The sequence below is a fragment of the Mustela nigripes genome, chromosome 12 (genome assembly GCF_022355385.1).
Source record: "Mustela nigripes isolate SB6536 chromosome 12, MUSNIG.SB6536, whole genome shotgun sequence".
Taxonomy (NCBI): Eukaryota; Metazoa; Chordata; class Mammalia; order Carnivora; family Mustelidae; genus Mustela; species Mustela nigripes.
The window spans coordinates 131,555,853-131,571,484 of NC_081568.1; the positions used below are offsets into that span (position 1 = coordinate 131,555,853).

The 15,632-nt window shown below is 40.9% G+C and overlaps 1 protein-coding gene across 1 annotated transcript; it reads left to right on the forward strand.

Annotated features, from left to right (window-relative positions):
* Positions 1 to 6,571: 6,571 nt before the first annotated feature.
* On the forward strand, positions 6,572 to 11,925 carry TSLP (thymic stromal lymphopoietin). The gene is given in 6 exon segments (XM_059416392.1): positions 6,572 to 6,637; positions 7,389 to 7,473; positions 7,476 to 7,621; positions 8,568 to 8,612; positions 9,257 to 9,391; positions 11,255 to 11,925. Coding segments are annotated over 6 exon segments (594 nt in total). The 3' UTR covers positions 11,372 to 11,925.
* The last annotated feature ends 3,707 nt before the right edge of the window (positions 11,926 to 15,632 follow it).

The window sequence follows — 15,632 nt, forward strand, 5'->3', positions numbered from 1 at the left end:
AATAATTTTAATTAACTCTCATGTTTTTAAAAAATAATTTATTTACAAAATAAAATATCACAAGACATTATCTGAATCTTTGAATTTACTTCTGTGCAACTAATCAATGGTTGCTTTATAAACATTAACCAGAACTGAATTACAAGAAGATGTAATGAGACCATGTTCTAGGTCCTAAACAGAATGTGGATATAAGCACCATATCTAAATTCAAATTCACAGGTCCGAAATTATCAAAATTATTCAAAAACTATTGTCCTCTAAAAAAAATCCCTCAAAAAATTAAGTCACCAATAGAAAGGCTCTGGTTTTGTAAAAATTCAAGTATACATGGGTAAAGTAATTCAGCTCATTGTATCAGAGAAGTTTGGGGGTTTAGAGGGAAAGCAAGTATTCTTCATTTAATTAAATTACAGTGAAGTTATACATTGGCACACTCTTCTAACAGGAATAACACTAACACTGTAATTCTATAAATCTCTTCTTTCAAACAGGTGAGAGAAGCCTATATTCTCTGAAATATAGAGTTACTAAGATTCATTCCCGGCTTTGTATAATAAAAGAGTATGGAATACTTACTGTAGATCTCTGTTTTTAAATTCCATCACTTCTTTTCAAATGCATTTTTGAAATGAAGTCTGTAAACTTTTTGTATAAAAGGCCAGATAACAAATATTTTAAGCTTTGCAGCCCAGTTGGTTTCTGTCTCAATTATGCAACTCTGTCTTTGCCGCAGAAAAGGAGCCAGAGACAAGGCTGTGAAAAAAAAAGGGCATGTCTGTATCCCAATAAGTTTGAGTCACAAAAACTGGCAAGTGAACACGATTCAGCCTACAGGCTGTAGTTTGCTGACCCCCTGCTCTAAGTTCCCAATATCTGTTCTAGGTGGTAGCCCCACTTAGGGACAAACCCCAGATCAAGCTCTTGGACCCCATATTTCTTTGCTGTCCACTTATCCTCCTCAACCTTCCACAGTCTTCTCCTTCTTTCTATATCTTCCCCTCTTCACCCCCACCCTGAATCTGGAATTCTCAAGCAGCCCTTTCTCAGAAATTCTGACTGGCTCTACGGGAAGAAAGTAAACCTTAATGAGGCAGTACCATAAAACGGTTATTAAAGACTTACTACAATTAGGAGAGGAAATACTTAGGGTGATTGTTCAAACCAGTTACGTTATTGATAACAGTGGGATTCATGATAGGGGAAATACTTGGAGGCCCTCAGACATACCAGATGAGAAATAAGCTAGTGGCTACCACCTGACTCACATAACATCACTTTTCTTGAAAGCGTATCATATGTAAACAATGAGGGCTCAGCTACGAAATAAGTTACACAACAGAGTCAAGTAAGTGTGTGTACAGCTTACTTACAAATCTCAGCTGACAACGTTTACTAGGAAGAGATGTCATTTGAAAAAAAAAAAAAAAAGGAAAATTACAGAATTTCTAATAACTCACCTTTCACACTTAAAGTAAGAGTAGGGAAACTTATTTCTAAAAATTAAATTTAATTATACAAGAACCATATTTCCTGTGTAAAAGTTATAGAACTAGTATGATGCCACAAGGCAGACACAAAAGGCGATGAAGCTGATTACTTCAAGTGATAACACGCTGGTGACCCCTGTAGGTAACTCTATCAGTCAGGGAGTCTAAAGGAAACCAATGGCACATTCAAACTTGGCAACTGTAGAAGAATTTAACAAAACTATTTATGAAGGGTATAAGTAGGAAAATCAACAATAATCACATAATTTACTGTTTAAATTGTGTCACCTTTAAGGGTAAAAAGAAGCCTTATTAATAAATTACGCCAGGACAATGGGTATAGACTAGGTCTGGCCCAGCCAAACTGCAACACTCAGAATAGAGCTGTACCCTTAGGCTAACAAGAAGAAGGGGCCATTATCACCCTTAGACCTAAAAACACAAAGAAAGGGAATTTTACCAAAACCTGAAAGGAAGCAATATGAAAAGATCCACCAGTAGGAGCCAGGGCCCTCAGGAGAAGAAAACATTCAGTTTAAGAGAAGCCAACCTGGGGGCGCCTGGGTGGCTCAGTGGGTTAAAGCCTCTGCCTTCAGCTCAGATCCCAGGACCCTGGGATCAAGCCCCACATCAGGCTCTCTGATCCGCAGGGAGCCTGCTTCCTCCTCTCTCTCTCTCTGCCTGCCTCTCTGCCTACTTGTGATCTCTGTCAAATAAATAAATAAAATCTTTAAAAAAAAAGAGAGAGAGAAGCCAGCCTGGAGGGAGTGGGTGAATTAAAATCCCAAATTCACTGTTCTCCTGCTCCCTGATTGCTTGCCAAAATCTCCCATTGGCTGAATCCAACCAGAGGCTGGAGGTCAAGGGAGCCTATTGATGCCATTCTTATGGGCCAGCTTCCCTTGAGTATAAAGCAGGTTAGGGAAGGGTGGAGAGTATATCTGCAGGTACTCAGTATAGTAAATATCTTTGCAAAGGTATTAAAATTGAAGCTATCCTTCACCTCTGACCTCCTTTCCAACTCTTTTGACACATTCTAAGAAAGCTCAGCTGTTACTATTTTCTGAATGATCTTCTTCCTGTTCATTGCCTATTAGATTGTAGAAGAATAAAGTAAGCAAGATATTTTACCTCCAAATGGCTGAGGGTAAAACTGTTTCTTTACACATGAAGGAGTGCAGGCCTTAGGTTTTCATCTATTTGGGCTCTTTTACTCCCTAATTTAAAAATATGTGAGAACATTTCTCAGCCATAGGCTGATTATGTAGGTATCTTCAACCATGGAATAAAATAAAATAAAATATATTTATTTATTTATTTATTTATTTATTTATTTATTTTTGCATTTGTCATTAAGAAACTCCCTCACTCCACTTTCTGGTCTAGAAACGTCCCCAAAGGATCTTAGAGGAAGTATGGAGTTTGGTAAAAATACAATCAGTGGTTCAAACCAGCAACAAGGCCACTTGAGTACAAAAGCGAATACAAAATTAATGGGCAAAATGGACATGTACCACAGTCATCACAAACCATACACTGACCACTTCACGTTACACAAACAGTACACCTGACTATGACCAATGAAGGGAGAATATAAGGAAAGAAATAAAGTTTGCTTCTGCAAAGTGTGGCCCATCCTTTCTGCATAAGTGAGAACCAAGAGGTGGAGTGATTATATGACCAGCATCCTGAAAAATCTATTGTAATCACTTTTCTTCCAGGCCTAGCTACTGGAGAAAGTGCATTTTCATACTTCCTAAAATATTAACAAGCAAATGTTGGTATCATCCACTTTTCTTACTCTATAGTAGAAGATATCTCCCCTTTCATCAGTAACCCATGTGACATCCTTCCCATTTTTTAAGTATTCTTTAAAAAAGTAGAAAATTTTAATGAAAAAATAGCACCTCTTTTTCACTTACAACTTGGATCTATATCTTCAAACAGACTGAAATTTGCATGAGGACTAGGCTACCTTAAATATTCAGGATAGTTAAAAGAAGAGAAGGAAAGTAAATTTTAAAGGAGGTAGGGAAAGAATGAGTAAGAGAATGAAAAAGAAAGAAAACCATTATTAAAAACAATAACAAAAATGCTAAAAAAAAAAAAAAAGAAAAGAAAAGAAAGGAATGAAAGATCTTTCTAGTGAAGGTAAGAGAAAAGAGCCGTGTTGTAGGTCATTTTCTGGCCCAGTTCATGCATGAGAGTATTGCCTAAGCTTTCTGAGTAACCAGAGTGCTACAAATGATATCGCTTCTGTTTCCTACTATCAGAAAGACACCGTTCTTAACCTAACCTAGTATTTCCATAACTACACATATAGATGCTGTTCACACCTTCAGCATTTGATTTGAACAAATGGAAAGAGAAAAAAAATGGAAATCTATTCAGTCCACCAGGAATTTTCAGAGATTCCCTTATAGGAGTGGTAGCCCCAGGCAAGCCATAGGTGGATTCTAGTAGGAGGGCAGCAAAAAGCTACCAGGATTTTAAAGAAAAGAAAAAGAAAAGCTCTCTCTAGAGAAATTCTTTCATATGAAATAATTTGCTTCCTAACAACGATCTTCAAAGGTTAACATCTTTTAATTTATTGAGGATTTATTGACTATTACTACATGCAGTACATAAGACTGTCCAATGGTGGTTATTATGACAACCACAGGCATAAGAAAAATCGGCTTCCTTAGCAAGCTGGTAGAACCCTCCCCATTCTCTCCTTTGCAGTGGTTGCTTGGAAAATCAGAACCACTTCTGAGCTTGTCCTAATCCCCCAGTTTTATTTTTTTACTTTTGTTTTTATTATTTTTATATATTTTTATTTTTATTATTTTTGTTTTTATTTTTATTATTTTATTTTTTTAAAAAAATTAAAGTATAGCTGACTCACAATGTTACATTAGTTTCAGGTATATAACATAGTGATTTGACAAGTCTATTCCTTATGCTATGCTCACCACAAACGTACCTACCATCTAGCACCATACAATGCTAATTCAATACCATTGACTATATCCCCTGTATTGTACCTTTTATTCTCATTATTTATTCATCCATAACTGTATGCCTGTATCTCCTACTCTTCTTCACCTTTAATTCTCTAGTTCTTAATAATGTTTTTCTATGGGTTTTTATACCTGATTCACACTTCCTTTAATTCCTTGGTTTCTTTCTTTGGCTTTATCTTGACTGTTTCTTACCTTCTGGTACCAATATGGTACCAGATACTGGTAACAATTACCAGTACTGCAAGTCACTTCAAATGTTTTTGGAAAAAGTAAATTGATGTTGAACAAATCAATTATCATGAAACATTTCTTGCTTCTAAAGATCTCATAGTCTAATAAAAAGATAAAGTTGAAAAATATTATTGAAATATTACACCATGAATGGAGATCATAAAAGAAAAGCCCAAAATAAGTATGTCTTAAAGGGGAATGACACCACATCCAGTAGGACAACACTTTTCTAGCGAAAGGAGTACTGAATGACGGGAGAATATCAACACCTGAGGGTGTGAGGCTGGGAAGAAGAAAGCTTAGGGCACATTTAGAGCATATTAAAGTCAGATACTATTTAGCAGAAACCTAAGAGAATGAAGGAGATAAGGCTGGAAAGACAGCTGGGAGCCAAGTGATTGTATATGTCAAGGCAACTGGGAGTCTATCAAGCCGAAAAATGATATGATCAAAGTGATCTCAGAGGTCACATGGTTACAAATAAGGAAATTAGGGGCCCTGGGGATAAGTGTTTAGCAGTATGTTTAACAGGTAGAGATGACTTCCAGGATGCGAGAGGAGGAGGCACCCTGTCTGCATAATCTCTACCAAGACCCACACAGACGCAAAGTTGTAAAAGAAGAAGCAAAAGAAGGGAGGGAACTTCGTCACACCCTAGAAAACGCAAGCTGAACCTCTCAGAGGGCTGCAGTCTTCTGTCCCTACTCCCATAGGCATATCCGAACCCAGTGAAGAAATCTGTCTGGAGCTCCCGCTTGCTGACAAGAAACACCTCTGATGTCACAGCAGATGAATCAAGCTTTGGCAGCATCCTACAACACCCTGAAAAGTTGATGATGGGGAGAGGGACAGCGAGATTTCTTTCCCAAAGTATGCTGCCATGACAAAAAACAAAAACAAAAAAAACCCTAAACTTTAAGGATTCCAGAAAAGCCCATTTGGAAGTCATCGGTGAATCAGCGCCTTCCTGTGACTCGGGTTAGCGCCACAGTTTTTAATCCCCAGGCTTTAACAAGACAACTGGGTCCAGCTGTACTGGTCCAGCTGTTGGAACCTTTTATGAAAAAAAAGTTCACTTCTGGCCCGAGTCCCAACCCCACCCCCACCGCCTGAGTCTGCGCTTTTCCCGCCTCCCTCGCCACCCCCTGCAGTTGTTCCCAGGCACCGCGTGGCCTGTGACCTTTGCTAGGACTCACGTGGGGCGCTCTGCTTCAGCGGCTTCGGTGATGATTCCTAGGAACTTCCCAAGGACGAGGACTCTGCAGGCTCTGACACGCAAGGGGTGGGGGTGAGGGGAGGAAGAGGGGAGCTGGTTGTCTGGAGAGCCCCGAGCGGCGCGGGCCAAGCTCGGGCGGAGCGGGGTTCATCCCCCAGAAGCCCAGTCAGTGTCGGCCTTCCGTCCATTCAACTCCTGTCGCGGTTGCCACAGCCCAGAAGGCAGCTTAGACATCATCACTGACTCTCTCCCTGACTCACTTCGCTGCGCTTCAACACCCTTTTCTGGATGAACAAGGGTTTGCAAGCCACAAATCCGCGCAGGCCACCTCGTTGTTCCTCCTGTCCCTACAACCCGCGCGGGCGCTCAGGCCCGTGGCAACCGAAGTAGTGGAGACTGTGCAGCGTGGGGCTAAGCGCCTGGGACGCACGGGCGCACGAGTCCTGCGCGCCTCCGGAAGCGCCGCGCGCTGGACAGCAGCCTCCCAGGGCGCGCACCGTGGCGCACCACGCGGCGCAACGCGGCTCCGCTTCTTGTGTGGCGCCCTCGCCCTTACGCCGGCCTTTAGAGCTGAGAAAAAGGATTGGCGTTAGGCTTTGTGGTTTTCAGTTTCTTGACACCTATAAAACATGCTAGAGAAGACCGCAGCCCCTGAGGTCCCCCAATCAGCCAAGAGTAAGCGCTTCTTTCCTGAAGTGCTTTGAAAAGTGAGTGCTTTGAGGGCGAACCCCATCAGATCTTGTTCCATTCATTTCAGCTTCGTTATCACCCCCATGCCTGAGGTTCTGGTCACTCACTGTTGCATTTTAATGCCTTCGCTCGGATGTGCAGCCCAAGCCTGAGGCTGTATCCACTTTCCAAAGCATCCCATTAAGTAAGCACGTGTGTTTTCTCAGTTGCCACAGAGGGAAAGAACTAGTTGAAAGTGGCCAAAAGAAATGCTCAGGGTGTACGGCATGTGTAAGCATCAGTACTTAGTCCTTAGAGTGGTTGCCCTTTGGGGGTATTTATTTTCCCATCAGAAGGGGGCTTAGCCATGGAAATGGCTCCTTAGGAGAAAGATACAGGTATCTGTTTCTTAAAGCACTTCCAGGTACACATCAAGGGTTTAGGGCAAACATAAAAGGAAGAAGGTGAGGGAAATTCCTGATGATTTTACCAATGTGAAAACTCCATAGATTTGGCTAGTTCTAGTTTTTCTTTCATGTAATCAATTCAGAATTCTATAAAGGAAGAGAATGACATCAAGGAAAATCATTGGCCTAGAAGAAAAGAGCCCGTAGGCGTTTAGGTGTTATATATGTGGAGCCAGAAAGCTCTGGAGCATCAGGGAGACTCCAACTTCAGGCAACAGCATGGGTGAATATGGGCTTCATGTGCACTGGGAACGAGAGGCAAAGAGTGGTGTCTGGGCACATAACTCTAAGGCAGGCCTTGCAGATATAGAGCCGATTTACTGTGGATGGAAAGAGTTTAGTGAGACACCAGGGTGGAAATGGGTGTCCAAGTACATTGCCTGATGCTTTATTATTGGTCTTTCAGTTTTTTTCAGGAAGATCTTCATCTTGCAACTAGTAGGGCTGGTGCTATCCTACAATTTCACTGACTGTGACTTTGAAAAGATTAGAAAGAAATATCAGGAAGTCATTTATCAAGCCCTGGAGAAATATATGAATGGGGTAAGTGAAGAAACATTTTTTTAAAAAACAAATGTGTTTTCATCAAAGAATAGTCATACCCATATACAAGCTACAGTTTAATTTTTAAGGAAAGAAAAATAATTTGGAAAAAATCATGGCCCAGCATTTTGTCAAAAATTTTTATAAGTGATATTTAAATATATTGGCTTCTCAAACAACTACCTAAAAATTGGCACACATTAAGTGTGCAGATACTGATAAGGAGCACACATATCTATCAAGGTGTCTATTCTCTGTCAAAGTCCTGCTCCATCAGTGCAATAGAAAGACAGTGGGAAAGAGCTTGAGAGAGAAAGGAGAGTAAAAAAGAGAGAATTCTTGTGAACTAAGGCCTAACTAGAGATAATAGTCCTGGGAAAGGTGCATTTCGGTTCTTTCTAATGTGCTAGAAGCCTTAGAATGCCATTATGGGATAAGGTGCTCTTCACAGTTTTAATATATAGTAGTAATCATTTTCCTGATTATTCTAATTTCTGGCTAGAGCATGCATGTGTGAAATGCATGAATGGCTACAAGGCAGATGAGGGCATTCAAAAAGATGGTATTGTTGCTCACTTGTGTAGTCCTATATGCAAGTGTGCCCAGTTTGATTGTGGTGGGAGGATCTCTCTTTAGGACCAGGATTCTTTGATATCTAGTTTCAAACAGTAGCAGGCACTATCTGAACTCAGAGGGTTTCACTACCTTGTCAATGACAAGGACAGGTGCATAGGAAACAAGTGCCTAAGTGGTAACTGCTTTCAGAGCATCCTTAACACCTGGGAGCAGGCAGCGGGGACCGCGGGGGGGGGGGGGGGGGTTATTTTTAGAGAACGGGCGGGGGGGGGGGGGGGCGGGGGGGGGGGGGGGGGGGGGGTGGCGCTTATGATTTCCCCTTTGAACTAACTCTTTACCCTTCTTGTCATTTTTTTTTTCTTTCTTCCAGATCAAAAGCACCGAATTTAACAATCCCATCTACTGTGAAGACCCGGTGAGTGAGTGGTCAGTACTGCTGACTTTCTCCAGAGAGACACCAGGCATTCTCCGGAGAGGGTGTCCTCGCTGTGCGTAGAACCGCAGGCGGTGGCAAGGCTCCCAGGCGTCGCAGACCACGTAGGGAGGCGGGGCTGCCGGAAACCCCTGGGCGGGTGCCCAGCTTGGGATACTATTTCTGTTCCAATTTAGGGCAAGGAAGTCTCTCCCCGGAGCGAGCGGGATTCCGGGAGAGTCCCCCCAACCCCACCTCCCCACCCCGCGCCCCTGGGAGGAAAGGCAAATCGGGAACCCGGACCAGGCAATCACGTCAGAGCCCCTCCCGAGGTGCACAGCCTCGGTTCTGGGCGCCGCCTCTTGGCAGTCGCCTGGGCCGGGAGACCCAGGCGGAGCGAGAACCTCAAAACGCCCTCTTCCTCCTCCCTCCATGGGTTCTTTCTCCCTCTCTTCCACCGAGACCCCTTCCTCCCGCTCGAAACGAGTTTGTTGTGGCTCCCGCTCCCCATCCTGCATCTCCCCCGCCGCATCTTCCATTCATTTCTTACCGACTGTGGGGTTTTTTTTTTTTTTTTCTGTTTGTTTGTTTGTTTGTTTTTCCTGGTGTTTTTGTCTTTACTCGTAAATCTTGCTGCCCGTGAGCAGCCGGATTGCCTTACTAAAATCGAGCGCATTACCTTCTATCCCACCCACGGCTGCACGTCTCTCGCCAAGGAAATCTTTGCGATAGGAACTAATGCTACGCTCACTCTCCAGTGCCCAGGCTACTCCGGAATGCAAGTAAGCCAATACATTGGACTTTCGCTTTAGAATTAACCTTAGTTAAAGTGGGCCTTGGTTGCAGAAGTCGTTAGGATTTTTATTCGGGACCTATCTTTCCAAGAGCAAAAGAGCCGGGTAAAAGCTGTAGATTTAGCCCCACGTTCACGCGGGGACCCCAAACCCATCTACTTCTAAGGTTCTGGTTGGGAAGAATTGTAGTTCTAACTTTAGGCAGTATTCCGTCCTGCCTGCCCGTGCATGAGAGGGTGATTATCCACCCAAGGACCCAACCTAGACCTCACAATCCGGATGCATGGGCTCCTAAGGAGATTATCACTTAATAATGTGTGCTTCTCTCTTAAAATGTTAAATTATACCTTTAATTTCTACCCACGTTTGCTTAATTGTTTGTATGGCTGTCTCCTTACATAATGGATTTTTGTATATGCAGTTATATGCATTTGGATGGATGTGTAACTTTAAATAGAAACAGTAGTACAGAGTTAGGGGCAGGAAATCTGGAGAAGCTCTTGCCTGATTTTGAATCCTAGCCCCAAAACTTCTAACTTAACTTCTAGGCTCAGTGTGAGTTTCATCTGCAAAATGAGGGTCTTATTAGCAAATTCCATATAGAGTGTTTATGAGAAATAAATCAGTCAATAGATGTTGAAGTACTTAGAGTAATGCCTGGCACAGGACAAATCTTCAGTAAATACTTATTTCAGCAGGCAAGTAAAATAGGGCATTTTTCTCCTTGATGACAAATTTAAAAAAGAGAAAAGAGAGACAAGTGCGAGTATGTGTGACTACTGCCTGCCTATTAACTGGTGACCTTTCTCAGTCTGCACGCTAAGTGTGTAGCTGCCTTGTCACTACTTTAGAGTTTGAAGATTAAGCCATATGGTCCATCCAGACTGGGCATGAGTTAAACACTCAATACCAGACAGCCATGTGAAAAACCTGTTTGGCTCTATACTTTCTATCAAACAGACTGGCACATCTACAGATGGCCATAACTATATTTATCCATATGAAGAACATAGAAGACAATCTAGATCAAGTTCTGGACAGCTTGTGAAAAAGGGAAAGTCTGACTAATTTATTTCAGCCCCCTCCCAAGCCTAAAAGGAGAGCCTAAGTCTAATAATATTTATGATTCAACAGATTTTAGATTATAAGATTTTTGCTTAGTAACCTGATAAATTTGCTTGATCTCAATACTGTGTGTCTAGAAGGCCCAGTCTGCCACTACCCAAGAGTAATTCAGGTGAAGGAACACACAGGAAGATTATCACAATCTTTTTTTTTTTTTAAAGTTAAACTCCTCTTTAGTCTGTGCACATGTAGGTAGTAGGTGGTGGGAGGGACAGAAAGGAGGAGAACTTTGGATCCAAATAATAGGTCTACTGGATTATATCCATAAAGAGGCGTACACTGTGTTCTTGAGGTACTTATGGCCTTGTCAGAGAGATCATGAAACCATCAACCGAATTATTTATTTAGTCATTCAATAAATATTCAACATTTCCTACGTAAAAGACATTGTGCTCAACACTACAGGGAATACGCATGATGCAATAATAAAAACAGCACGTAAGTGTGAGCCAAGTTAAATGAAACAACCCTCCGAAGCACCAGAAGAGTTTCCAAAAGAAAAGTCTGAGCAGAGGCCTTGTAACGGAGGTGGTGCTTGGCCTTGAACCAAGAGTAGGCGGGTGGAGAGATGGGAGGGCATTCCTCTGGAGAAAGCCCACAGGAGAAGCCAGTTAGTAGGTGTTTTGGCAACACACTTGAGACATGGATTTGCGTAAAGAAAACCCTGCCATTCGATGGTTGTTAAAGATAGTGACAGTCCTGACCATTGATTCTCTTATTCCACAGACATATAATACCCAGGCAAAGAAGAAAAGAAAGAAAAGAGAAGTCACAACGTATAAATGCCGGGAACAAGTTGCATACTTAATGGGACTGTGGCGTCGTTTCAGTCGCATTTCTTAGAAACAAAATACACCTTCCTTAAGGCTGTATTTCATAGCAACAAAATAAATCATCATTATTAGGTAGATGTAATGTTAACTCTAACTGTGACATTTAGAAGACCACTGATAGTTATTTTTTAATTATGGTAGGGTTTCTTAACTTATTTTTGTAAGCTGTTGTTTGATGTGGGCAGGGGAAATACTGTCCCTCAAATGGAGAGGGATGTAGCAGAGATGCCTGAGCCACTGGCTGTGTGAGGTGATTTTTGGCTGCACCTACATAAGCCTTACTTCCAGGGAAGTATCTAAACACAACGTAGAAAGGGAAAGGAGAAAGTTAAGGCAAGAGAAGCTTGAACTCAACAGCATGGAAACATCTGTTTAAAAGGCAAGAATTTCTTCTACATGTACTGATAATTCTTATGTTCTCATACCAAAAACATACAAAAGAAGAAAATAAAAGCAAAAAGAGGTGCACAAAAAGTTGTACATCTAATGAAGCAATTTGAAAGAATTTCCAAGCAAAATTTGTAGAAGTATTGTAAATCAAGTTTTAAAAATTATCTGACAAGTTTTATATATATACATATATATATATATATATATATATATGCAAGTAGTTTCTGAAGAAGTGTCTTTGCTAAAGCTAAAATATATATATTTTAACATTTATGGAATATATTTTTTATTTATTTGTAAGCACTTTTAAAAATATACATATTGCTTTGTAATTGACACTATATATTTCTTAATAAAAAATTCTCAAATTATCTTCTTATGAATGGTCTTTTTGGTATAGTTAGTAGACAGTTTCACACACAACTTTCTGAGGGGTATCACTTTTTTCAGGTCTTTTTTGAGGTCTAGTCTTAATTTCTATTAATTTACAATGTTTTTTACTGAAGTATAATTAACATGTAACATTATATTAGTTTCAGGTATTCAACATAGTGATTCAGTATTCGTATATATTGCAAAGTGATTGTCACACCCTGATTAGTATCTGTCATGAAACTAATTTTTTTGTGATGAAAACTTTTAAGATCTACTTTTCTTCAGTCCATTATCTCCCCTCATCCTTGAAGTCTACTGGCTACAACCCTCCTGCTTTGTGCCTTAGCCCTGCCTATGGAGAGAACATTTGGGGAAAGGTGGTTTCAAAATGCATTCCAATTATCTTTCTCCTAAGTTGTGCCTCTAGTCCTCCCTTCCTTACCCTATTTAACTTCCCCCACATCTGGAGGAGACAATAGAGTCTAAAGTAAACAATGCCAAATCCATTCTCCTATTCTGGAATGCCTGCTGCCAACTAGAGTAGCAGGTTAACCTCTCACTCATCTTCCTGTGGGAGGCGCCACCCTAGCCATAGAGCCCAGGCCAAAATGGAAAAGATAGCAGTATGTTGTTTTTTACCTTGAGTGGAAAATTTCCCCTGACCACTGCTCTGAGGGCTGGTGCTCACAGAAGAAGAGAGGTTCAAGGTTCCTAAATCCATCTTACCTGCCAACAGGTAAGAGGAAGCTTACATTATGTATCTAAAAAACATTTATGGAGCACCTAGTGTGTGCCACGCCTTCAGCCAAGTACCAGGAATACAAAAGTAAAACACAGATTTTACCCGAGAAACTCAGAGTGTTGCTGAATAGGCAGTTTCCTTTACCCTGAGGGAATTTTCTTTGTCCTCTTTCCAACAAACAAAGTCTTCTTTAAAAACCTCAGGACCCTAAATGTCATCATAAGAGAAACTCCTTTGGGTCTAGCATAGGCTAGTATTCATTCATTTCCTATGCAAAAGGTGGGAAAAGTGATGACAGTTTAAGCCTATTAGCTCCATTTTACTAGCGGTGAGCTGATGAGATTATACTAAACTGTGAAAAGAAATATTTTCACATTTTTTTTCTCAAGGTGTTTTCCAATTTCCCTGTAAGCAGAGAGGAATGAAGAACTGAAGACAGAAGAGGCAGCTCAAAGTCATCTGACTGAATGCAGTTTGAGTTTCCTGTTTTATCTTTAAAATTTTGTATAATTTATGTATTTTATTTTTCTGTATACCCCATAGGTGTTTTAATACAAATACTTGCTGTCAATAAAAGTAATGTGCAAGAAGATGCACCATATTAATCAAGTAAGAACTTTGCCAAGTGTAAAGAAAATGTGGATTATATATGTCTACTTTTTGAAATGCACTGAGGTTTTCAGGGTGAATTCGTATATAGTCCATTCTATAAATGTTCCATGGTCTGTGGAAAGAAAGTTGCAAGATCTGGTTTAAGCGTATATATCTACTGAAGTTCCTTTGTTGATTAGGCTATTGGTATCATCTATATCCTCATCTCGTGAGATGGAAACAAAAAAGCACGCAGCAGCAATTGCAGTTGGAAGTTACCTTATGATCATCTTTCAGATGAAGCCGGGAATGGCAGAGAAATAAGATAGAAAGGACCTGAGGTTTTCAGTGCACAAATGAATGGGTGGACCGACCAAACTTGAAGTCCATCCTAATTTCCCACTGTGTGAGTGGGATGAGTAAAGGTTTGGTTTTGAGTTTGTGTGTATTGTTACCTATTGCTGAAAGAGGCAATTTATCTGAATGCCAAAAAGAGAGGCTTTAATTGAAGGAATAATTGGAAGTGCGGTTGGGTGTGAGGGTAGTAAGCAAGATGAAGCCAGGTCTTAATATCACGGGGAACAAAGCCTAAGTTGGGACCTGGGATGGAAGGGGCAGTACTGGAGAAGTTGGCATATAAAAAAAATGCCACTCTTTAGCATATTTCATATTGCTTCCTCTAAACAAGTCTCTTCTTGACTTGGGAGATTATAGCTGAGCTGCTACTTCTCTAGAGTGTGCTCCCGGATGCCCTATTTTTATGACCCTCCCCTTCTATTTTCCCCTTCCCCTTTCCATGCTTCTTATGGAAAAAGAGATGGTAAGGGATTTCAGATTGTGTTGAGGATGAATTTAGACTGTGTTTGGAGCAGATATCTTACATATGAAAATTTGTGGAATAATTTGGGGTAAATAGATCACTTGGATGTGGAATTTGAAGTAGTGAAATCTTATGAGTATGGCTCATATTTTGCCCTGGTACAATGCCTAACACACAGTGGATTCTCAGTAAATACGCTGAGTAAATGAACAAATGCATTAAATTGAAATTAAAAGTTAAATATCTGTTTCCCAAGAAGAAACTGTTCCTTAAAGGCTAGCATGAGTCAAAAATGAAATCAGCAGCAGCAGTTGGATAAGCTATCTGGTGTCTGCCACCTGCTTTCTCCCCAACATTATTTCTATAGGTATCTAAAAGGCAAAGAATTAGCATATTCTAAAATGAATCAATGTTGTTGTAGTCTGCCACTCTTCTCTACAGCCTTCCTTTAAAAAAAAAAAAAGATTTTATTTACTTATTAGACAGACAGAAATCACAAGTAGGCAGAGAAGCAGACAGGTGGAGGGCAGGTGGCGGGTGGTTGTGGGGGGGGCGGGGGTGGTGGCAGTGGGGATGGGGGGAGGAGGAAGGGGGCTCCCCACTGAGCAGAGATCCTGATGCAGGGCTGGATCTCAGGACTGTGAGATCATGACCTGAGCCGAAGGTAGAGGCTTAACCCACTGAGCCACCCCCTTTGGCTCAACCGACTGAGCCACCCTGGTACCCCAACAGGTTATTTTTTTAACAACCCTCCTCTACTTACTCCCTCCCCCACAAAATGCAAAAGAAAGCATTCAAACATTAAACATCTACTAAACCTTTATTTTATGTCATCCCTTGGCACATAAGCTGAGAACATGAATAACTTGAAAATCTTAAAATCCTACCAAAGGATATTTATCATTTATGAAACTTGTTCCCTTACTTCCTGTAACACAGTCTTAATACTTCTATAAAGAAAAACATCCTACAATTTTTTTTAAAAAATATTTTATTTATTTATTTGATAGAGAGAGAGATCACAAGTAGGCAGAGAGACAGGCAGAGAGAGAGGGAAGCAGGCTCTCTGCTCAACAGAGAGCCCAATGCAGGACTCAATCCTGAGTCCCTGAGATCATGACCTGAGCTGAAGGCAGAGGCTTAACCCATTGAGCCACCCAGGCACCCTACACTTTTTCTTTAAATCATTTTTATATGCTAACTTTCACATTTATCCAGAATTCATATAGGTTCTCACCAGGTTTTGGTGAGATAATAACCATTAGCTTCCATTGGCTTGTGATATCAAGAGTTGTCCATCATGTTACAACTGGCAATGGCAAATCAGCTCCAGGTTTGTCCACATACCTTCTC